Source organism: Saimiri boliviensis, chromosome 14 (genome assembly GCF_048565385.1).
Source record: "Saimiri boliviensis isolate mSaiBol1 chromosome 14, mSaiBol1.pri, whole genome shotgun sequence".
NCBI lineage: Eukaryota > Metazoa > Chordata > Mammalia > Primates > Cebidae > Saimiri > Saimiri boliviensis.
This window is the reverse complement of record NC_133462.1, coordinates 49,577,870-49,602,233: the sequence shown is the minus strand read 5'-3', so window position 1 is coordinate 49,602,233 and position 24,364 is coordinate 49,577,870. Positions and strand designations below refer to the sequence as shown.

The following is a 24,364-nucleotide window of genomic DNA, read 5'->3' as shown; positions in this document are numbered from 1 at the left end:
CTACAGACAGACACCACCATGCCCGGCTTTCACCACATTGCCCAGATTTGTCTTGAATTCCTGAGCTCAAGTGATCTGCTGGCCTCAGCCTTCCAAAGTACTGGGATTACAGGCATGAGCCACTGCATCCCACCCTACCTACATATTGTGCAGACCTATATTTACGCCAAGGTTGAGCCTTTTCCCTTTCTTCCGGCTGGTCATGTGGGTCCCTCCATATGGCCATGGGTGTGAGCTGGGAGAGGGTCTGGTGCCACCGTGCTGGTTGACATGAAAGTCTAAACTACCTGCTCTTGCAGCTGACTCATATCCTGCCCCGCTCAGGCTTGACCCCAGAAGTGCAATTTTCATCTTTTGATGGACTGCTGCTGGGCCTGTATGACACTGTGACTTCTGACCTTATGACAAAATTCAGCTCATAATGGGAAGTTTTGGACACATTGACCAAGTGCCATCTTGAAGCATTTTGTATCCACCAGGGCTCAGCTGCTTACCAACAGCTGTTTCTGAGAAAGCCTATAATTCTCTGCTGTTGATGGTATGGTCTTACTCCAGAATCCCAGGGGCTTGTGTTGTGATTCCCTACTGCGGCTTGTCACAAACTCTACCTTGTATCTTTCCCCATCACTCTCTGACACAACCAAGTGTGCTGGATCATATGGCCCAGATTGCAAGACTTCTTTCCTTGTAGTCTGGACCTGCTGTAAAGCCCTTTCTTGCTCCAGGACCTCCTCTAAGCTTGCAGCTTTCAGTGTTACCTAGTAAAGGAGCTGGAGCAGTATTCCCAGGCACAGAAAATATTGTCTCCGGAACCCAGGGAAGCCTACAAGGCCCTGTGCTTTCATTTTCATGGTAGAGGATGTAAGATGCAGCAATTTGTCCTTTACTTTGGCGAGACTATCCTGACATTTCCCTGACTTTTGGAGCCCTAAAAACTTCAGTCAAGTGGGGCAACGATCTAAATCTTTGCAGGGTTTATTTCCTACCCTATTACCAAGGCCTCTAGCGTCTAAGTGACTGCTTGCTTGTGCTGCCTAATAAGCACGATGTCATCAATGTGATACATTGGTATGACATTCTGTGGGATGTCTAGGCAGTCTAAATCTCTTTGGACTCAATATTGAGACAGAGGCCTAGAGAGTTAACATAGTTCTTGGGCAAAAATATGAATACATATTGTCATTTTCTGTGAATATGAAATGTTTCTGACCTTTTATAATCAGAATAGACAAGAACACATTTGCCAAATCAATGACTGTGTAGCATAAACCCAAGGGCTTACTAATATGTTTCAGTAATGACACCATGTTTGGCACAGCAACCGTGATCAGGGCTACTTAATTGGACGAGTTTGTGGCAGTCTATGGTCATTTTTCAGGATCCATGTGGTTTTTGCAGGGGCCAGGCTAATGAATGAAACAGACATACACTAAGGACCACTAGCCCTGTATCTTTTAGGTCTTTAATGGTGGCTCTAATCTCTGCCATCATTCCCTAACCTGGGATATAATACTTTTTGATTAACTCTCTTGGCCAAGGATGGGGGCAGTTTCAGAGGCTTAGTCTTCCCCACTATGATTGCTCTTATTCCATAGGCCAAGGATCCAATATGGTGCCCCAATATGCATTAACTTATACTTAAGACAAATGTATCAGTTCCTGCTTAGGGTCTGGGAAAGGACCACTGTATGGGTCTGTGGACCCAGTGGTCTCATGATAAGCATGACTTTGGCAAAGACTCCATTTATAACCTGGGCCCCTTAAGCCTTAAGCTTTGAATCTCTGGGCATCAACATCAACTCAGACCTTGTGTTCAATAGTTGCGAAAATGTCTGAGTATTCCAGAGTTGCATAAGCCTACGTAGATGACTCTTTGGGTAAAGACTGGGGGAACCGTTACAGGACATGCATGTTTCAGTGTCCCGGGTTCTTTCCTTCTAAGGACCTGACCATCTCCTCTATCAATCAGTATGGATCTGAAAATTGACTCAAGTTCAGGAATTAAGCAAGGATTGTGACTCTTTTTTTTTTTTTTTTTTTTTTTTGAGGCTGAGTCTTACTCTGTCGCCAGGCTGGAGTGCAGTGGCTGGTCTTGGCTCACCGCAACCTCCACCTCCCAGATTCAAGTGATTCTCCTGCCTCAGCCTCCCGAGTAGCTGGGACTACAGGTGTGTGCCACCACGCCTGGTTAATTTTTTGTGTTTTTAGTAAAGATGGGGTTTCACCGTGTTAGCGTTCATCGTGTTAGCCAGGATGGTCTCGATCTCCTGACCTTGTGATCCGCCCACCTCAGCCTCCCAAACTGCTGGGATTATAGGCATGAGCCACTGCGCCTGACCGATTGTGACTTTTTATTGGGATGACTGCCCTCAGACTCCTGCTCCTTCATTCTTGCTTTGTTTCGGCTGCAGATGTTAAGTAGCATCCTTAGTGGTTGCCTGTAATTCTTTTTTTTTTTTTTTTTTTTTTTGAGATGGAGTCCCGCTCTGTTGCTGAGGCTGGAATGCAGTGGGCGATCTCTGCTCACTGCAACCTCTGCCTCCTGAGTTCAAGCAATTCTCCTATCTTAGTCTCCAGAGTTGCTGGGACTACAGGCACATATCACTAAGCCTGGCTAATTTTTTTTTTTTTTTTTTTTGTAGAGACAGGGTTTCACCATATTGGACAGGCTGGTCTCAAACTCCTGACCTCAGGTGATCCATCCTCCGTGGCCTCCCAATGTGCTGGGATTACAAGTGTAAGCCACAATGCCTGGCTGTGTCTGTAGATTTTTTTTCACAGCGATGCCATGCTCTACTAGCCTATTTTAACCTTTATTACTACCACTCTCTGAAAGTCGTGATAAGCCAGTCTCAAGCCCTCATCTTGCCATCTGTTTTCTTAGATCACAGAACTAACGCAAATTTTGGTAAATTTGTGTTAGTTCACACTTTCCAAGGAGCTGACACAAAAACTGGGGTTAGACATCAAAGAGATGTATTAGTGAAGGGAGAAGGAAAAGGCGGGGAGATAATTCAGGCTGTAGTGAAGGTATGACAACTGTGGAAGGTGACCGAGAAAGGAGGATTGGCTAGGAAAAGGCCAGGACTGCCGTGTGGTCCAAGAAAGTTTGGAATAGGCTTACGGGGAGTCTTCAGGCTAAAATCACCTCTCAGAGATGTCTTTCATCTTGCCAAAAGGGGCTGGCTTAGTGCCATTCTGCTGTGGTTGGTCACAACCCATGGGAGGTGAAGCCTTGGCACCACCCTGTGGTAGGTCAAAAGGGGAGCATGGGGCCAGTCATGCTGGCCACTGTGGAGACTTGATCCCTACACTCTCATGGCTGCCGTACACGTTTGCCCCATTCCCCTGCATCTGATGCCCTCAAACCTCAACCTCCTATTCTTGTTCTCATGCCATTATCCTGGTTCCAAATTTTCTAGCTCTTTCTGACCACTTTGATTATAACTTGTTAGGACACTGTCTGGCTTTTTATTTGAGTTCTTCCTAAGTTTCCTCTTTTTATTTTATTTAATTTTTCGAGACAGGATCTTGTTCTGTCACCCAGATTGAGATGCGGTGATACAATCATAACTCACTGGGAGCTCCTTGACCTCCCAGGCTCAAGCAATCCTTCTGCCTCAGCCTACCTATTAGCAGGGACTACAGGTGTGCACACTACACCTGGTTTTTTTCTTTCTTTCTTTTTTTTGGTAGAAACGAGGTCTCGCTTTTTTCCCCAAACTGATCTCGAACTCCTGGCCTCAAGAGATCCTCCTCCCTTGACTTCCAAAAGTGCTAGGATTATAGGCAGCAGCCACCACACCCAGCTCCAAGTATTCCTCTTAAAGTGTTCCTTTCCTTTCCTTTTCTCCCTGCCTTCATGAATTATAGTTTTCAAGGTAGTGAAGACACCTCTGCAGACACAGTACAAGAGTTGAGCTCAGGGATGAGATTTTTCTGGAAATAACGGTTTCATAGTCAGATTGAGATAAAGATGTTAGTAAAACATCCAAAGTATTTCCTATCAGAAACACCCAGGTTACCTATGATCCTGTAGACATGATTATAGGAGCTAGCAGAAGCCACAGCAAATGATTTTTGGTAATTTTAATGGTATTTAAAAAGGAATTCTCTGGCATTTTGGCTGATTATGTAGAAGGGAATTGCACCTACACATAAAAGGTACTCAATACATGTTTATGAAATGAATGAATACCTTATAATGGAAAAATGAGATCACAGAGGAAGGAGTCATGTTCTTAGCCCATCGACTTTTCCCTGTCACACAGGAAGCTGTCTTTAACGAATCCATTTCCTGGCTGGTGGAAAAACTTTTGTCTTTTCTCATGCACTGTTAGAGTCTTGTGACGTCAGATCAGTTAGTCTTACTCACATGTTCCTGTTCTTTATAAAGGCCTGGCGTTATTGATCCGAGGAAAGAAATTTGGATGGTAGACCCTTTTAGATAGATCATTGGAGAAGGAGCTGGGCACAGTGGCTCATGCCTGTAATCCCAGCACTTTGAGAGGCTGAAGCAGGAGGATTACTTGAGCCAAGGAGTTTGAGGACAGTTTGGGCAATATAGCGAGACCCCATGTCTACAAAAAAATAAAAAATTAGCTGGACCAGGTGGCATGCATCTGTGGTCTCAGCTACTTGGGAGGCAGAGGTGGGGGATTGCTTGGGTCCAAAGTTAGAGGCTGCAGTGAGCTATGATCATGCTATTACACTCCAGCCTGGGTGACAGAGTGAGATTTTGAATCAAAAAAAAAAAGAGAGAGAGAGAGAGAAAGAAAAGAAAGGAAAAGAAAAAACAGAACGTCTTAAGAAACCCCTTCTATCCACTCATGACTCTAGGACCAGAACCACCCATGAAGGTGACCAAAAGGATATTACCCTCTCTTGGCCCTTCAACATGCTGTGTCTTCTATACTTAGAACCCTGAAAAGACCCAGTAAAGAGATATACCTGACCAATTTCCAGATTTTAATGTTTTTTTACTTCTATAGACTCTACCTCCAACCTGAATACTCCCAGAAGTTCTACTGGAGTCTCCATATGTTACTTAAACATTACTTAATCCAGAGGTTGATGTGCCTGACTATTAATCCAGAGGGCAGAGCGGCTGTTACAAGCAATCGCACACATTTCACCTTCTTCCCAGACTCTTCAGATAACACCTGCTTATCCAGGATGCCATTCACCAGTAGCCCCAGCAGAACATAGTCATCACAGTCATTAATCCGATTGGTAGAGTCATAGCCCAGTTCTACCTGTCCCTCTTTCAGCTGATTCTCCCCTTTCAATTCAGAGCCAGTCAGCACCTGAACTCGGAATACTACAGCAGGTATGTTCAAAACCACAGTCAAGTGGCTGCCAGGCTTAGCCTTTTTGATATAAAAGAAATTCTTATCCAGACTATAGGCATTCATGAGAACAGAGGCATTGGTAACATTCAGATTCGTGTGAATGGTGGCAGCAGGGTTGCCAGGAGGGCCAATGTCATTTCCCTCAAACTCCTTGTCTGTGAGGCTGTTCACCCGGCCTTCAGAGAAGGAGTAATTGCCCATGTGCTGGAAGAGGGAGGGAAAGAATTGGATTGGTTTTTTCTGCATGAGAAGGTCACGGAAATGGGAGAGAAGGTGGTCACAGGGCATTTCTTGGTAGAAGAGGAGAAGAAAACGAACAAAGCGGGGGAGATCCCTAGCATGAAAGAGTTTTCCAATGAAGCCCAGCCTAGAGAACTCCAGTGTCACCCAGGCTTTCCTTTCCCAGGCAGACAGTATAGTAGCAATCTGGGAGACAAATCCCGGGGCACATTTCACGTCATCTTCGATCATCAGGAAATAGTCAGATTGGTTGGTAGCAAAGTTCATCAGGAAGGCATAATCCATATTCTGCTTGGAGCGAAAGGATACATAGGCGAGAGTGCCATTAAAGTTTTTCTTAAGGTTCTTCAAGGGAAGATAGCTTTTAAGAGGAGTGTTGATTACTATTAGCTGTCTGGCCTGGATATATGGTTGAAAGAGGGTTGAGATATTGGAGATCATTTGATCAAGCCAGTTGGGATCATGATCTGCCAGGTGTACCAGAACAGTGAAGTATTTTCGCTCAGACAGGGAGGAAGCAAAGAAGAGAGATCGCAAGGTGTCCAAGAGGTAGCTTCCTTGGGGACGCTGCGCTGAAGAAATCCCTATGGTCAGCAGTTCTAGGATTGGGGAGAAAAAGGACTTTTGTCAACTTCGAGAAATTAAGAAAGTACTTGCTATGGGTAAGACTATGATATTCTCTTAGGTCTTTCCATATGCCAATTTCATAATATTCCTACAGTTATTTTACATTTTCTCTTTCCCAGGACTGACTACAGACCATATTAGGAATTAATATCTGGTCACAAGTTGAGAGTTCTTTTTAAAATCACCACTGTTGAAAACTATTGTGGGGGAAACGGATAAAGATGACAAACTAAATATTTGCAGCTATGCTCCACCCCAAATTCCTCCTACCCCAAATTCCACTAAGCTTGGGTGCGGTGGCTCACGCCTGTAATCTCAACTTCAGGTGTGACTCTCAGTACTTCGGAAGGCAGAGGCAGAGGAGTCCAGGCACTTGAGTCCAGGCACGCAAGACCAGCCTGGGCAACATGGCAAAACCTGTTTCTACAAAAATTCTGGGTCGGGTGCAGTGGCTCACGCCTGTAATCCCAGCACTTTGGGAGGCCAAGTCGGGTCGATCACAAGGTCAAGAGATCGAGACCATCCTGGTCAACATGGTGAAACCCCGTCTCTACTAAAAATACAAAAAGTTAGCTGGATGTGGTAGCACTTGCCTGTAATCCCAGCTACTCAGGAGGCTGAGGCAGGAGAATTGCCTGAACCCAGGAGGCAGAGGTTGCGGTGAGCCGAGATTTCGCCATCTGAATGGTTAAGTGCTTGTTGTACAGACCCAGTTTCTTAGGCTTCTATTTTGTTTCTTCAAATCTGAGACCTGAGGACATTGGAACAAGAGGTGGTGTGATGTACTTGAAAGCTGATTATGTTCTTGGATCCAAGGTACATTTTTCAACCCAGCTTCATGTGAAGAAAAAGCAGGGGATGTTTCATTTAATTCCCTATCTAACCTACATGCATTTCTGAATTGGACTCAAAGTTAACAGGAAAGAGAGGTACCTGGAAAAATACTTCATTTAACATCAATGTTAAATAAAATCCACTCTAGACATTTTATAAAACACACCACACACACGCACACACATATATACTCTACACAAAAACGTCGAAAATATAGTACTGAAAAAGATATATTGTGCAAATGTTGACAAATAGAACTCACCTATTTCAAAGCTATGTATGAAATAAAGCTTTAGAAATACAAGCAAAAATAAATATATACATAATTACACTGGGAAACATTTAGCCTCTCTAGAAATCAACAGATTATGTAAATAAAAATCAAGAAACAGACAGGTGCGGTGGTGGCTCAAGCCTGTAATCCCAGCACTTTGGGAGGCCGAGGCGGGTGGATCACGAGGTCAAGAGATTGAGACCATCCTGGTCAACATGGTGAAACTCCGCCTCTACTAAAAATACAAAAAATTAGCTGGGCATGGTGGCACGTGCCTGTAATCCCAGCTACTCAGGAGGCTGAGGCAGGAGAATTGCCTGAACCCAGGAGGCGGAGGTTGCGGTGAGCCGAGATCGCACCATTGCACTCCAGCCTGGGTAATAAGAGCGAAACTCTGTCTCTAAAACAAACAAACAAACAAACAAAAAAACCAAGAAACAGTTTCTAATAATACAATTAACAAAATTCATTATGTGTACATGTGTGAATGTGTTTGTGTATGTGTGTAGTGCTCGTCAGAAGATACACACTCCTTTCAGATATCCATAGAAAATATTGGCCATATATTAGACCATGAAGACAATTTTAATTTTAATTGTCCTGAGGATTGTAATTTTATAGCTCATATTCTTTGGTTATAATGCAATAAAGCTAAAACTAATCATGAAAGTCTAAAAGTATCCCTTTGGAAATGAAAAATCACTGTTTTAAATATCTCTTGGGTTAAAAAGGAAATCTAAATGAAAATTACCAGGTACTTAGAAATAAATGGAAATAAGAACATGGTAGATAGAAACCTGTGGGACATGGTTAAAGTGGGAGTGGGACTTAGAGGAGCAGTAGTAGCTTTCAACGTATTTTTCTAGAAAGCAACATAGAAAATAAATGAAATGAGAAACAAAGAAACCAGGCAAAAATCAAACCAGTGGAAGCAGAATGTGGAATTAAGAAGATAAAAGCAGAATGTAATTAACTACATAGATTAAAAACTGTGACAGATCACCAAGAGCTGTTTGTTAGAAAAGGTTAATGAACCTGTAGTGGTTTTTTTTTTTTTTTTTTTTTTTTTGAGACAGAGTTTTGCTCTTGTCATCCAGGCTGGAGTGCAATGGCACGATCTCAGCTCACTGTGGAGTGCAATGGCACGATCTCAGCTCACTGCAACCTCTGCCTCCCAGGTTTAAGCAATTCTCCTGTCTCAGCCTCCCAAGTAGCTGGGATTACAAGCATCCACCACCATGCCCAGCTAATTTTTGTATTTTTAGTAGAGACAGGGTTTCACCATGTTGGCCAGGCTGGTCTTGAATTCCTGACCTCAGGTGATCCACCTGCCTCAGCCTCCCAACGTGCTGAGCCATCAGGCCTGGCCTAAACCTATAGTTTAAAAGGATGAAAATATAAATAATATTGAGAATGAAAATATGTCACAACTAGAGAAAAGATTTTAAAAAATATTCTAAGTACAAAAAATTATTTAAAAAATAGACAAAATCTGGCTGGGTGTAGTGGCTCAGGCCTGTAATCCAAGCACTTTGGAGGCCAAGGCGGGCGGATCACCTGAGGTCAGGAATTCAAGACCAGCCTGACCAACATAGTGAAACCCCGTCTTTAAAAAAAAAAGAAAAAAAAAAATAGACAAAATTTATGAATTGGCATGCCACAAAAGACAAAAAACTATAAATGATCAACAGATATATGAAAACATGGATGATCAATAGGCAGTTGCTCAACCATACTGGTAGTCAGGGAAGAGTAAATTAAAACCAAAGAATTACAACAGTTGAAAAATCTGGTAGGCGGGGCCTGGTGGCTCCTGCCTGCAATCCCAGCACTTTGGGAGGCTGAGGTGGGCAGATCACCTGAGGTCAGGAGTTTGAGACCAGCCTTACCAACATGGAGAAACCCTGTCTCTGCTAAAAGGTACAAAATTAGCAGGGCATAGTGGTGCATGCCTGTAATCCCAGCTACTTGGGAGGCTGACGCAGGAGAATTGCTTGAACTTGGCAGGCTGAGGTTGTGGTGAGCCGAGATCACGCCATTGCTCTCCAGCTTTGGCAACAAGAGTGAAACTCTGTCTCAAAAAAAAAAAAAAAAAAGAAAAAAGAAAAAGAAAAAAAAATGTGGTTCAGGCGTGGTGGCTCATCCCTGTATTCCCAGCACTTTGGGAGCCTGAGGCAGGAGGATGGCTTTATCCCACGAGTCTGGAACCATAGAGAGACCCCTGCCATCTCAGCTAAAAAAAAAAAAGAAAAGAAAACCTGACAATACTAACAGATGGCAAAGATGTAGGACAACAGGACTTTCTATCTCGATGGTGTGAATCAACTGATATGTCATTTAAAGGAATCTTTAGCATGTTGATTTCTTTTAAACATAATTCCTGTTAGAGAGTGAACCAGTAATAACTATGGTGGGTGTGCTTTTTTGTTTTTATTTTGGTAGGCCATTTTATGGATCAGTTTGGCAAAATCTAATAAAGTGGAAGGCATGTAGCAATTTTACTCCTAGGAATATACCCTCTAAATAATTGCTCATGTGTGTTCATAACGGTTTGTGTATAAGAATATTCAGAGGAATATTGTTGGTAATTGCAAAAACTGGCAGTAACCTGAGTGTCTATCAACAGAAGAATGAATCAAAACATTGCAATGGTTCATTCAACACATAGTCCAATGTTTCACACGTTGTATAATACAAATGTAACATTAAGTGAAAAAGAATGAATAGGAAGTAAAAGGAATCTCACAAACATAATATTAAGTGAAAAAAGCAAGTTCTGGAAAAAGCACACACAGTTTTATACCATTTTTATGAAGTTTAAGAACAGGCAATTAGGCCGGGCACGGTGGTTCACGTCTGTAATCTCAGCACTGTGGGAGGCTGAGGCAGGTGGATTACCTGAGGTCAGGAGTTAAAGATCAGCCTGGTCAACGTAGTGAAACCCTGTCTCTACCAAAAAAACACAAAAATTAGCTGGGCATAGTGGCAAGTGCCTGTAATCCCAGCTATTTGGGAGGCTGAGGCAGGAGAATCACCTGAACCCAGGAGGCAGAGGTTGCAGTGAGCCAAGATAACTCCATCGAACTCCAGCCTGGGGGACAGAGCAAAACTCGATCTCAAAACAAAACAAAACAAAGACAAACAGACAAACAAAACACAAAAAACAGGCAATAACGATATTAGTTTGCAGTAATTACATATCTATTAATAGTAAGTTTATTGAGAAATATAAGGGAAGTATAAACATCAAAGCCAGGACAGTATTACCTCTGGGGGAGGGGAAAACAAGGGAGATTGACTGATGGGCCTGATTCAATCTGGTGAAAGTGCACAACCCAAGAGGCTTCTCTGAAGAAGAAGAACTTCTACCCGCGGATAGCAGCTTCTTTTCTCATGCTGGCCTTCCAGCCTCCCTGTCCTGATGGCCTACCTATAGATTTTGGACTTGCCTGTCAGCTCCCACCATCGTCAATTTAGTGCAACAAATCTCTCTCTTTTTTTTTTTTTTTTTGAGATGGAGTTTCGATCTTGTTACCCAGGCTGGAGTGCAATGGCGCGATCTCGGCTCACTGCAACCTCTGCCTCCTGGGTTCAGGCAATTCTCCTGCCTCAGCCTCCTGAGTAGCTGGGATTACAGGCACGTGCCACCATGCCCAGCTAATTTTTTGTATTTTTAGTAGAGACGGGGTTTCACCATGTTGACCAGGATGGTCTCAATCTCTTGACCTCGTGATCCACCCGCCTCGGCCTCCCAAAGTGCTGGGATTACAGGCATGAGCCACTGCGCCTGGCAACAAATCTCTTAACATATCTCCTACCGGTTCTGTTTCTTTGGTTGAATCCTGACTAATACACCTGCTTTAGGCTAAACTCTCTGTACTTTAACTCTCCAAAAAGTTGAGTGAGATTTCCATTGTTTGATACTGCAGTCCACCTACTGTATCCTCTCTGAAGAGATTAAGATAAAAGTGCTTTTGATATACTGTAAACCTTAAACACATATAAGTTAGAAATTAAGAAAACATCATAAATGATGGATTATTATAGAAGAATTTCTACTGAAGTGAGGAATAAGACAAAGATGCTTGCTTCTATTTAAAATGGTCGATGAAATAATGTAAGAAATGAGAGAGAAATGTCGAAAAGAGACAAAGCTGTCACTATTTGCAAATGATATGATGATCTGCATAGCTAACTCAAGAGAATCTGATGAATGATTAGAACCAAAAAGAGAGGTTGGGCATGGTGGCTCACACCTGTAAATCTAAGCACCTTGGGAGGCCGAGGCAGGTGGATCACCTGAGGTCAGGAGCTCAAGGCCAGCCTGGCCAACATGGCGAAACCCTGTCTCTACTAAAAATACACACAAAAAAAAAATAGCCAGGCGTGGTGGCAGGTGCCTGTAGTCCCAGGTAATCTGGAGGCTGGTAGGAAAATCACTTGATCCTGGGTGGTGGAGGTTGTAGTGAGCTGAGATTGTACCACCAGCCTGGATGACAGAGTGAGACTCCGTCTCAATTAAGAAAAAACAAAAAACAAAAAACAAAACAAAACAAAACAAAAAAAACCAAGAGAGTTTATTAAGATGAGAGATGTGAGATCAACACAAAAATAGCATCAGTGTTTTTTCAGACTTAAAATAACCAGTTATCATAGTGGAAAAGGAAGCCACATAGTGTGAAGAACTGCAATATACAGAGGAATATACCTATGACCAATGACAGAGCTTTAATAAAGCCCATACAAGAAGACTGGAAGACATGTAGATACATAACACATTTTTGAATGGTCTGATTCATTATTATTATTATTGTTATTATTTTGAGACAGGGTCTTACTCTGACGCCCAGGCTGGAGTGCAGTGGCACGATCTTGACTCACTGCAACCTCTGCCTCCTGAGTTCAAGTGATTCTCTTGCCTTGGCCTTCTGAGTAGCAGAAATTACAGGTGCCCACCACCACTCCCAGCTAATTTTTAAATTTTTAATAGAGACAGGGTTTCACAATGTTAGATAAGCTGGTCTTGAAGTCCTAACCTCAAGTGATTCCTCCTGCCTCAGCCTCCCAAAGTGCTGGGATTACAGGCGTGAGCCACCACGTTTGGCTATGATTCAGTACTATGAAATATCAATGAACTCCAAGTTTATCTATATATTTAATGCAATCTCAGTCAAGAGTATTTTTTCATGATGTTATTTAATAAGCTAATTATTTGGAGGGGAAAATAGACAATAATTTGAAATAATACATAAATAAGTGGGGGTGGAAGGATTAGCGTAACAACATATACAATAAACCATTAGAAAATCAAATCATGCCGGGCGCGGTGGCTCACGCCTGTAATCCCAGCACTTTGGGAGGCTGAGGCGGGTGAATCACGAGGTCAAGAGATCGAGACCATCCTGGTCAACATGGTGAAACCCCGTCTCTACTAAAAATACAAAAAATTAGCTGGGCATGGTGGCGCATGCCTGTAATCCCAGCTACTCGGGAGGCTGAGGCAGGAGAATTGCCTGAACCCAGGAGGCAGAGGTTGCGGTGAGCCGAGATCGCGCCATTGCACTCCAGCTTGGGTAACAAGAGCGAAACTCCGTCTCAAAAAAAAAAAGAAAATCAAATCATATGGGATTAGTACAGGAACATTTAAAAAGTCAATGGAACAAAATGATTTTCAGAAATAAACCCATGCCTATATGGGAGCTTCTATGACAAAGTTGGCATTTCTTCTCAGTGGGAGGAAAAGATGGAGTATTCAGTAAATGGTTTTGAGATCACAGGATATCCAATTGTAAATAAAGTTAATTATTTAGCTCAGATCCTAATTAAAAATAAATTTAAACTATGTCAAATATTTATACCTAAAAAAGAAAAACCATAAGAGTATTTGAAGAGCATATAGTAAAAGTTTTCCAAAAATAATATTGTAATAGGGACTTTTCCCCCCCAAAAAAGCCATAAAACCCAGAAGCCATGAAAACCATGAATGAATCTGATTATAGAAAACTTTCTTTTTTTTCCTTGTCTGCTTCATTTTTCCTTCATATGATTATATAAGATTTTAAAATATTCAGCCAGGTATGGTGGCTCACACGTGTAATCCCAGCACTTTAGAAGGCTGAGGCGGGCAGATCATCTGAGGTCAGGAGTTTGAGACCAGCCTGGCCAACATGGTAAAACCTGGAGGTGGAGGTTTCGGTGAGGCAAGATCGCGCCACTGCATTCCAGCCTGAGCAACAGAGCAAGACTCCATCTCAAAAAAAAAAAAAAAAAAAAAAAAAAAAAAAGATTTTAAAATATTCATATGACAAATAATCATGAACAAAAGACAAGTGGCAAAGAGGAACACATTTAACAACAGATACATGTAATTATATATAAAAAATATATATAATGAGTACTCTTATATTTAAAAACTCCTGGAAATCAACAACAAAAACCAATCAACACAATAGAAAATGACCAGAGGATATCAACAGACCATTCACAGAATAAATAAATATGACCCTTAAACATAAAAAAAGTTCAACCGTCACAATAATCAGGGATATCAAATTATCACAAATATCACCAAATCAAAAGAAGTATTTTCTGCCCTTCAGATTGGCAAACAACAACAGCAATGGCAAGACTGTGAGGAAATAGATATCCATAAATGGATGTGATTAATAGTGTGCTTTTTCCATGCAGTTTGGAGGTATCAATCAAAACCTAGAGTGGATGTACTCTTTGACTCATTAGTTCCACATACAGAAATATTTCCCATAGAAGTATTTTTAATTAACAAAAATATGTTAATTGTGATGTTGTTTATAATATAAAAACTGGAAAACAACTGAGTGCTCATCAATTAGAATGGTTAAGTAAATTTTCTACATCCATACCATGTTGATGACAGCAGTTAAAAAAAGAATGAGGTAAGGAAAAACTCGCCAAGACATATATATTTTTTTCAAGACAGGGTCTCCTCCTGAATTTTTTCAAACTATGTATTCGTCAAAGGTCTAATATCCAGCATCTATAAGGAACTAAAACAAATTTGCAAGGAGAAAAAAAATAAAACAATCCCATTAAAAATTAGGCAAAGGACTTGAAGAGACACTTTTCAAAAGAAGACATACATCAGGCCAGCAGTTATATGAAAAAAAAGCTCAGCATCACTGATCATTATAGAAATGCAAATCAAAACCACAATGAGATATCATCTCACACCAGTCAGAATGGCTATTGTTAGGAAGTCAAAAGCCAACAGATTCTGGTGAGGTTGTAGAGAAAAAGGAATACTTACACACTGTTGGTGAGTGTGTTAATTAGTTCAACCATTGTGGAAGACAGTGTGGCGATTCCTCAAAGACCTCAAGACAGAAATACCATTTGACGCAGCAATCCCATTACTGGGTATATTCCCAAAGGAATATAAATTGTTCTATTGCAAAGACACATGCATGTGAATGTTCATTGTGGCATTATTTGTAATAATAAAGACATGGAGACATTAATGCCCATCAATGAAAGACCAGATAAAGAAAATGTGTACATATACACATGGAACACCATGCAGCTATAAAACAGGAGATCATGTCTTTCGCAGGGACATGGATGGAGGTGGAGGCCATTATCCTTAGCAAACTAATGCAAGAAGGAACAGAAAACCGAATACCGCATGTTCTCACTTATAAGTGGGAGCTAAATGATGAGAACACCACACACTGGGGCTTATTGGAGGGTGGAAGGTGGAGGAGGGAGCAAATCAGGAAAAATAACTAATGGGTACTAGGCTTAATACCTAGGTGATGACATAATCTGTACAACAATCCCCCATGACACAAGTTAACCTATATAACAAACCTGCACAAGTCTCCCCTGTGTGGCCCAGGGCTGGAGAGCAGTGGCACCATTATAGCTCACTATAGCCTCAAACTCCTGGACTCAAATATTCCTCCCACCTTGGGCTCCCAAAGTGTTAGGATTACAGGCGTGAGCCACCACACCCAACCAACATGCACTATTAATGAATGAAAAAAGCAAGTTTCAGAACAATATATGTAAGACGGCTTTTTAAAATCCCCCAGACATGCATATATGTAAATGTCAGAAAGATATCTGGATCTCAAGAAGGGTACTTATATCAGACCTCTGGGGGAGAGGAGAGGAATGAGGGAGAAGAAGGAACTATCACTTTTTATTTGCTATAAGTATGCTTACAATGTATGGCATGGAAATAGTTTACAATGAGAATGTGTTTGTATACTACAAATGAAGTTCTGTAAAGACCACAAGGGTAGCCCACACTGAGGATGAAAAGGGCAGGGTCTTTATCACGTGGAGTCTAAAAAGCATTGAAACTGATTTTGCTGATCTGAAACATGTCCCAGTCCTGGCTGTGCTCTCCAGAATCACCTCTGTGCTGCAAATCTACTAAAGCATACTTGTCAGGCTTTGATGTGCATACCAATCCCTTGCGGGGGTCTGATTCAAGTGAAAATTCTGATTCTGTAGGTCTGGGGTGGACCTAGGATTCTACAGGTCTAACAAGCTGCCAGATGCTGCTCACGTCCATGGACGCTAGCTATCAGTCCATGGACCACAGCATGTGTAACAGGCATTAGATGGTCTTTAGAGCCCCACAGAACCCGAGGAGACTACCCACTCAAGACACTGCATCGCCCCCTCCCTGCTTCTTTCCCTTTTACTCAGTTCCCCTTCCCCTAGTTTTTTCCTGTGCTTTTTCCCATTATCTCCCTTGTTTCGTCAGAAGAGGGACTGGGAGATTCATGGAGTCAGAATTGCCATTTTCTGCAGTCTAAATTCCATAGGCCTGATCCCTCGTTTCGGCATCCCCAGTTATCTGTTCCCTTTCCTTTCCACTAGCCTTCCCTCTCTACGCTTGCCTAACCTGGATGATCTACACCCGCTGTGGACACTCACTTTTTTCTGTGGGAGAGGCTCCAAGCAAGATGTGGGAGTTCACAGTTTTGAGCGGTTCTGAGTTTCTCTGCATATCTTTGAAGGTTTTCATGTGGTTTGTTCTACCAGGATTGATCTGCATTCGGGCTCTCTGCCAAGCCACCATCTCCTTTTCCTTCTGAGAAAAGGGTAAGTTTGAGTTCTCTGATTCCTCCCCTTTGGGAAAAATGGCTAGTTACATTTCCCTTTGCATAACGCAATGAAACTATCTCCAGGATATGGAGCAGGCTGCTCAGGCTCAATTCAACTTCTTCCCTATCTTCTGAAACAATTCTACCCCAGGGGTTCTTACATATATAGATTATGGAGCCTGGAGTGAAGGGAGTTGGGATTTCTCTAGCTCTCCTTAGTTTTATGTAGGGAATGAGACAACATCCATCTCTGCCATTCTTTACCCCCAATGATCCTTTATGATTACAGTCTGATATGGGTCACCTAGTCCCAAGAACGACATAGCATGTACTAAGCATGAGAGATACAGGAGGCCGGGTAAGATCACCCCAGTGCTTCACTCTAAATTCCTTCCCATGGTGGCATTTCACCCTTCCAAGTTCATTCACCACCCTCCCTTCTATTCTTTGCCTTTTCTGGGTTCTGGCGGAATTCTCTCTGCTCCTTAAAATTTTTCTTGACTTGGAGAAATGACTTAACAGTTCTTAGGGTCAGGATTCTAATGCATAAAATGGCAGATAACGTATAACTTTGAAAACCAAGGGAACTTTTGTATAATAGGAAACTTACCAAACAAGGAGAAAAATCTCTACCTCATCAATTGCTATAAGAAAAGGGCCAACTCTGCCAAAGCGTTAAATCAGTGTTATTTCTTCCCAGCCCTGAATTCTGTTTCTTCCCTTATTGTCTTCGTCAAGGAAAAGTATGTTGATTCCTCAAACTTTCTTGTCTTTTTTCTTCCTTGAATGTCTATAGCATTTGTGACAGTTTCATTTAAATATACGCTCAGATAAAGGCTTTCTTTCATTCAGTCCAGGAAAGTCTGCCCCACTTAAAATTTCTGATACTCACCAAAGACAGGAAACTTGCAGTATCAAATGGATTTTCGTCAATGAAATAGAAGATTGGGAGCATGACTGCTGTTGCAATAATGATGAGTTTCCATAGAAATACTCTCATGGTGCTGGGGTTGGGAACTTGCAGAGCTGTTTCCCAATCTGTGATCCTTTGATGTATTCTCGGATGTCTGAAATTTACACACTACTGAGAAAAGTTTTCATCTGGTGGTAATGTAAAAAAATTCAAATTACAAGATATTATCATTGAATAAGTATAGTTTCCAAAGCCAGTACTATTAAACCTGGGGTTCTTATATATATTCTTAAGGATCTTAAATGACTTTTTTCCCCTTCTAAACAGAACTATACCTTTCTTACATTTGAGAAACACAGGTATATAGAAATGTATGCAAAGTGCTCTTAATATCATAGCTACAGCTGCCCACTGCCCTTTGCCTGCAAGTCTCCCCATCCATTCCTTCATTTTCTTTCTGCTGGACACCAATGTTTAAATTTCCAGAGCTCTTTCTTACCTTGACTGCCCCACCTCCAAAGTCCCTGGCCTGATTCCTACCAAAGGCAAGGTGAAGAGAAGAGAGCTTGATTCTGTTTTAATAGGAGTTTTCAAGTGCAGTATAGAGAATATTTCTTATTCACACTTTTGAACCAGTCAGCATTCCTCAAGGAGGTGAGGGAGGGGTGATGAGGGAATGAGTTGAGAATTGAGAGGGGGTGATCTCTAATGGGTATTTGTAGTAGAAGAATCTTGCAAGAGCCTATCGACTCCTTCACCCTACTGACTCTCTGGAGCCAGGAAGACATTTTCTAGATTTTGCTCTTGTCATGAAGCATCATGGAATGTTCTAGAAGGAGATATTTGAAGCCTTTAATTCTCTCTCCCTTCCAAGCTCTACCCTTTTCAGAGTGCCCTGTCTACTGCTAACTCTTATGTTTTATACAGATGCTGATTTGGCTCATGCTGAGCCAGTTCCGTGATGTGGAAATCTTTAATCAGTCACTAAGTACCCTCTTCCTCATCTCTTTGTACATTCCTCAATGGGATCAGAACACAGAGAAGCCACATCTTGAAGGCCGTAGCTCCAAGAAGAAAAGACAGTAGATTATAGTGTCCTTTCCAAACCTGAACCTTGAGCCACCATTTCGTCTTGTATTTAGATGTGATAGCACTATGTTCCCACAGGTTTTCCAGCCTGATGCCAGAGACTGTCTTTCCTATATATCTCTGGGGTGTGCTTGTCAGGGGCTTTGGAAACAAACTCAGATTTTTCCAGGGCAGTTCTCTACATTACCTGAAGTCTGGACCCTTTTTGGTTAGGCATTCATCTTTCCTGACTCTTTTCATGTCAGTTTCTTTTGTTCTTCTGGATGACTCATGGAACAAAACACAGACATGGCACTTCTAATCACTTGTTAAGGACCTAAGGTAGGTTATGAACAGCGTGAAGTCAGAGGTCCCAAGGACAATCTCCCTTTCTTTTTTTTGAGACGGAGTTTCGCTCTTGTTGCCCAGGCTGGAGTGCAATGGCGCGATCTTGGCTCACTGCAACTTCCATTTCCCAGGTTCAAGCAATTCTCCTGCCTCAGCCTCCTGAGTAACTGGGATTACAGGCATGCGCTACCACACCCGGCTAACTTTTTGTATTTTTAGTAGAGATGGGGTTTCTCCTTGTTTGTCAGGCTGATCTCGAACTCCCGACCTCAGGTGATCCACCGGCCTCAGCCTCCCTTTCTCAGGTGATCCAACCGCGTCCAGCCCAACTTCTGTTTCTGACAAGAAACTTCCAGTCCCCCAGAGCTTTTGAGGAGGCAGTAAATGAGAAGATTGAAAAGTCCTCACCTTGACTGTAGCTGTAGTTTCATCTGAGATTTTTTTTTTTCTGGGTGCACAGTAACTGACCAGACCTCTACACCACTTGAATGTTCAGGGCTTTCCCCAAAGTTAAGAAGAAGAAAATATAATGTTTGGGGGAGCCTGGGATGAGGCCAGAATGTGTATACATCCTCTGAGGCAAGATAAAGTTAGTCACCGCTCTCAGATGACACCCCCTCCCATGACAACCATTGTTCTCCCTGAGTGGGGGCTGATTACCAACACCCAGTCTCATAACCAGCACCAGCTTATTGGTGAGGGAGATGATGAGGAAGACGTAATATCAGCTTCCTGGGATTCTGACCTGGATCTAGGGATGTGGACTGTAAATCACCACATTTTCCTCCAAATAAAAATTGTTTTGGCCAGTCATGGTGGCTCACACCTGTAATCCCAGCACTTTGGGAGGCCAAGGCGGGCAGGTCACTTGAGGACAGGAGTTCAAGATTAATCTGCCAACATGACAAAACCCTGTCTCTACTATAAATACAAAAATTAGTTCGGTGTGGTTGCCCACACCTGTAATTCCAGCTACTTGGGGGGCTGAGGCAGGAGAATCACCTGATCCTGGGAGGTGGAGGTTGCAGTGAGCTGAGATCATGCCAGTGGACTCCAGCCTTGGCAACAAGGGGAGACTCTGTCTCAAAAAACAGAAACAAAACAAAACAAAATAGTTGTATTGGTATTTTTTCTTAATTATAAATAAAATATGGCTGGGTATGGTGACTTATGACTGTAATCCCAGGACTTTGGGAGGCCCAGGTGGGCAGATTACCTGAGGTCAGGAGTTTGAGACCAGCCTGACCAACATGGCGAAACCACGTCTCTAATAAATACAAAAAATTAGCCAGGCCTGGTGGCACATGCCTGTAATTCCAGCTACTCAGGAGGCTGAGGCAGGAGAATTGCTTGAACCTGGGAGGCAGAGGTTTCAATGAGACGAGATTGCATCACTGCACTCCAGCCTGGGCAACAGAGTGACAGTACGTGTCAAAAATAAATAAATAAATAAATAAATAAATAAATAAATAAATAAATTTGTGTATATATATATATATATATATATAATGTTCAATTAAAACATTAAATCAATTACAAGAAAAAAAGTAAAAATGACTCAAAGCAATAATGTCTTATTAATATCAGGTGAACATCTTGAATCTGTCAATCAAGGAAAATGATCAAGGTAAGTCTCCGTCATTTTAGGAGGTTTATTTACCAAAGTTAAGGACACATGCCTGGGAGACAGGTCTATACCTTTTACCAAAGATATTCTTGAGGGTTTCAATATTTACAGGGAAAAAGGCAAAACGGTCTTGAAAAAGAAGAGCAAATTTGGAGGACCAACATTTCTGATTTCAAAACTCACTACAAAGCTATAGTATCAAGAGGTGTGGTATTGGCATAAAGCAAGACATATAGACCAATGGAATAGAAAAGAAAGCCCAGAAATAAACTGTAACATGCAGTCAAATAATTTTTTATAAGGGAGCCAAGACCATTCAATGAGGAAAGCACAGTCCTTTCAACAAATGGTGCTGAGAAAGCTGGATATGTACACGCAAAAGAATGAAGTTGGATTCTTACCTTACATCACATAAAAAATTAAATTGACATGGGTGAAAGACAAATTTTAGAGCTAAAACTATAAAACTCTTAGAAGAAAACGCAGGCAAAACTTCACAGTACTGGATTTAGCAATGATTTCTTAGATATGACACCGAAGGCACATGCAACAAAAGAAAGCATAGACAATTTAGACTTTATGAAAATTAAAACCTTTTGTGCATCAAAAACATTATCAAGAGAGTAAAAGGCTAACTCACAAAGTTGGAGAAAATATTTGAAAAATCATACATCTTTTTTTTTTTTTTTTTTTTTTTTTGAGACAGGGTCTTTCTGTGCCACCCAGGCTGGAGGGCAGTGGCACAATCACAGCTCACTGCAGCCTCAACCTACTAGGCTCGAGTAATCCTCACCTCAGCCTCTTGAGTAGCTGGGACGACAGGCCTGCACCACTACATCTGGTTAATTTTTAAATTCCCAGAGCCCTCAGCTAATTATAGTAACTGCAAGTATAGTGCTTATAGCTAGCAATGGAACTGCATTTTTTTTTTCATCCTATGGAGCTCCTGTGTTACCCAGGAAACAGGAATGGAACAGGTGTTCCCTGTCAGAGGACACAGTATAAAGACCCAAAGGATTATACTTGGGTCTGGCCCCAAAAATCGACTGGATCATGAAGTGTGGGATTATGAAGCTGAGAAAGATTGTGTTCACCCTTCAACTCATGTGGTCTGCCCTGGGGACATGGTACTTGACCAGACCTTTTCAGTTAATATCAATTCCTTCTTACTTGGCCCCATTGCATACTAAACCCTGGCCCTGCCCCTTACTAATTAGCAATCCGACTCCCAAACTTAGTATGGCTAATAATTTGCAAGAGCAAAAACAGCATTTATTTGGACTGATGCCCATTTTAAACAGAGTGGAATAGGGAACACAGGTTATAGGAGGAGAAAAAAGAGCATTGTCACTGTGAGAGTGGCCAGAGAGATAAGGAAGAGAACTAAGAAAATGGAGTGTCATGGTGAAGATGATTTCAAGAAGGATGGGATCTCTTAGAAATATAAGAAAGTGAATGTAGAAAATGCAGTGAAGTGGGGTCACTGGCTACCTTGAAGAGCAGTTTCAATGGACAGGTGAATTTTGAAGCCCAAGCCCAAGTTTGGTGACACAGAATTGTCTAGGTGCTGAAGAAACAAAGACAATGGGCTAAAGCTGTCTTTTTTTTTTTTTTTTTTTTTTCTCAAGATGGGGTTTCACCATGTTGGTCAGGCTGGTCTTGAACTCCCGACCTCAGGTGATCTGCCCACCTTGGCCTCCAAAGTGCTTGGATTACAGGCGTGAGCCACCGTGCCCAGCCCGAAGCTGTTCTTATTAGTCATGGTAGATAGAGGAGGGAGCGGTGTTTGTCATAGAGGTTTTCAGGACAAAATAGACTTGTGCATGTTTGTAAATTAGAGAAAGGAGCCTATAGGTGGAAAAAATATGTTCATTTCTGTGATCCCTGTTGTGATTCCTTATTTTTGTAGACTCAATTATCACGTACTGAGGCTATACTGCCCTCATGTGGTGCGACTGCCCAGGAACTTTATTCTAAACTAGGAGTCTGCAAACTTGCCAGATGGTAGATATTTTAGACTTTAAGGGTCATTCAGTCTTTGTCACAACTACACCTTGTAGAGTGAAAGGAGCCACAGATAGCTCTTTGAGTAAGACGTGGTCGCAGCTGTACTGGAACTCTGGTCTGCCCACTCCTGCAACTGACTTGCCGCTGTTCGCTCTCTAGAGGAAATCGTGCCACAGACGCAGCTTTTAACAACGTGAGAAAGACATGCCTGGATCCACAAGTTAATTCACTGAATTAGATTACTCTAACCGGCCAGGTTCTGTGGCTCAGGCCTGTAGTCCCAGCACTTCGGGAGGCCAAGGCGGGCAGATCGCTTGAGCCCATGTTCCAGACTAGCCTTCTAGTAGAGACTAGCCTTCAAATGGAGAGACCTACAGAAAATACAAAAATTATCCAGGCATGGTGGTGCACACTTGTGGTCCCAATTACATAGGGGGCTGAGGTGGGAAGATCTTTTGGGCCCAGGAAGTCGAGGCTGCAGTGAGCCGATATTGCGCCACTGAACTCCAGCCTAGGCAACAGAGCAAGACCCTGTCTCTAAAAATAAAATTATAGACCGGGTGCGGGCGCGGTGGCTCAAGCCTGTAATCCCAGCATTTTGGGAGGCCGAGGCGGGTGGATCACGAGGTCAAGAGATCGAGACCATCCTGGTCAACAAGGTGAAACCCCGTCTCTACTAAAAATACAAAAAATTAGCTGGGCATGGTGGCGCGTGCCTGTAATCCCAGCTAGTCAGGAGGCTGAGGCAGGAGAATTGCCTGAACCCAGGAGGCGGAGGTTGCGGTGAGCCGAGATGGCGCCATTGCACTCCAGCCTGGGTAACAAGAGCAAAACTCCGTCTCTAAATAAATAAATAAATAAATAAATAAATAAAATTACCTTAACTAGACACAACCCAGCACCCCTGGTGAAGATGTGGGCTGACTTGATCAAAAGTGCAAAGGAAAATAATCTCAAAGTGAAAGGATCATTTTGGATCCCTACCAAGATTCTGAGAATCACTAAGAGGAAAAACTCCTGTGGTGAAGGTTCTGAGACTTAGAAGAATTCAAGATGAATCCCCATGAGAATCCACAAGCAACTCACTGACACAACTTCTGAGATTGTTAAACAGATTACTTCCATCAGTATTGAGCCAGGTGTTGAAGTCACCTCTGCACAGGATTAATTAATTAATTTTGTTAAAGTGATTATCAGTTGTTTTGTTAAAGTGATTATCAGTTGTTTGAAAAAGAAAAAAAGTAGCCACAGGTAATACGTAAATAGGTATGTGTACTTCAATAAAACTTTATTTGCAAAAAATAGGTGGGGGCCAGATTTGGCCTGCAGCCTCCGGTTGGCTGGCCCTTGACCTAAATCTGTGTACTCAATATTAGGACTGAACATTAAAGTTATCTGGGGATTTAATTTTTTTATTTTTAGAGAATAATTCCTGGTCCCAAAGGATCCTCTCTCTTCAGCCTCCAGAGTAGCTGGAAATATAGGTGGGGTCACCAGTCTGGCTCTCCGGGGATTGTTTTAAAATAATGTGAGTGGCCAGGCTACACCTGAGACTGATTGAACTTTGGGTGTAGAGCCAGGTCGGTTGTACTTTATAAAATTCCACCACAGGGAGGGAGTCCATTGTGCAGTCATGGCTGAGAGCTGCTGATTCGAATGAATATGCTTCTAGTTTTAAGTGTAGCCCACATTTACTGAGTGCTTATTACATGCCAGGTGCTGAGCTAAGAGCTTTCTGTATATTGTAACAGCTCATGTAATCCTTAAAACAACTCTATGAATTGGGAATCATTATTATGCTCATCTTATAGATAAGAAAACTGAATTTTTGTGAGATTAAATAATTTGCTCAGGGTCATGTACCTATTAAGAGGAGAACAGTGATTCAAACTCAGAACATCTGCCTCTAGAGCCTGAGCCTCCACTTGCTAGGCTACTCTATTTGTTACTATTAGTTTTAACTGAAAACCACTCAGAACT

At 42.1% G+C, this 24,364-nt stretch overlaps 1 protein-coding gene across 1 annotated transcript; it reads right to left on the bottom strand.

Moving 5' to 3' along the window:
* Positions 1-5,054: 5,054 nt before the first annotated feature.
* Positions 5,055-17,421, bottom strand: LOC120362719 (alpha-1,3-mannosyl-glycoprotein 4-beta-N-acetylglucosaminyltransferase C-like). The gene is made up of 3 exons (XM_039465889.1): positions 17,314-17,421; positions 16,252-16,408; positions 5,055-6,190 (listed from the first exon to the last, which is right to left on the bottom strand). The coding sequence occupies exons 1-3, from the start codon at positions 17,419-17,421 to the stop codon at positions 5,055-5,057; spliced, it is 1,401 nt and encodes a 466-aa protein (XP_039321823.1).
* Between the last annotated feature and the right edge of the window lie 6,943 nt (positions 17,422-24,364).

Bases quoted from the DNA above. Each gene is read 5' to 3' on its own strand.
- LOC120362719 (XM_039465889.1), bottom strand. From the start codon at position 17,421: ATGAGAGTATTTCTATGGAAACTCATCATTATTGCAACAGCAGTCATG. The intron at 16,409-17,313 runs GTGAGTATCAGA...CCCTTTTCTCAG, and splicing joins CTGCAAGTTTCCTGTCTTTG to AAGGAAAAGGAGATGGTGGC. The intron at 6,191-16,251 runs GTGAGTGTCCAC...CCCCAATCCTAG, and splicing joins AGCCTCTCCCACAGAAAAAA to AACTGCTGACCATAGGGATT.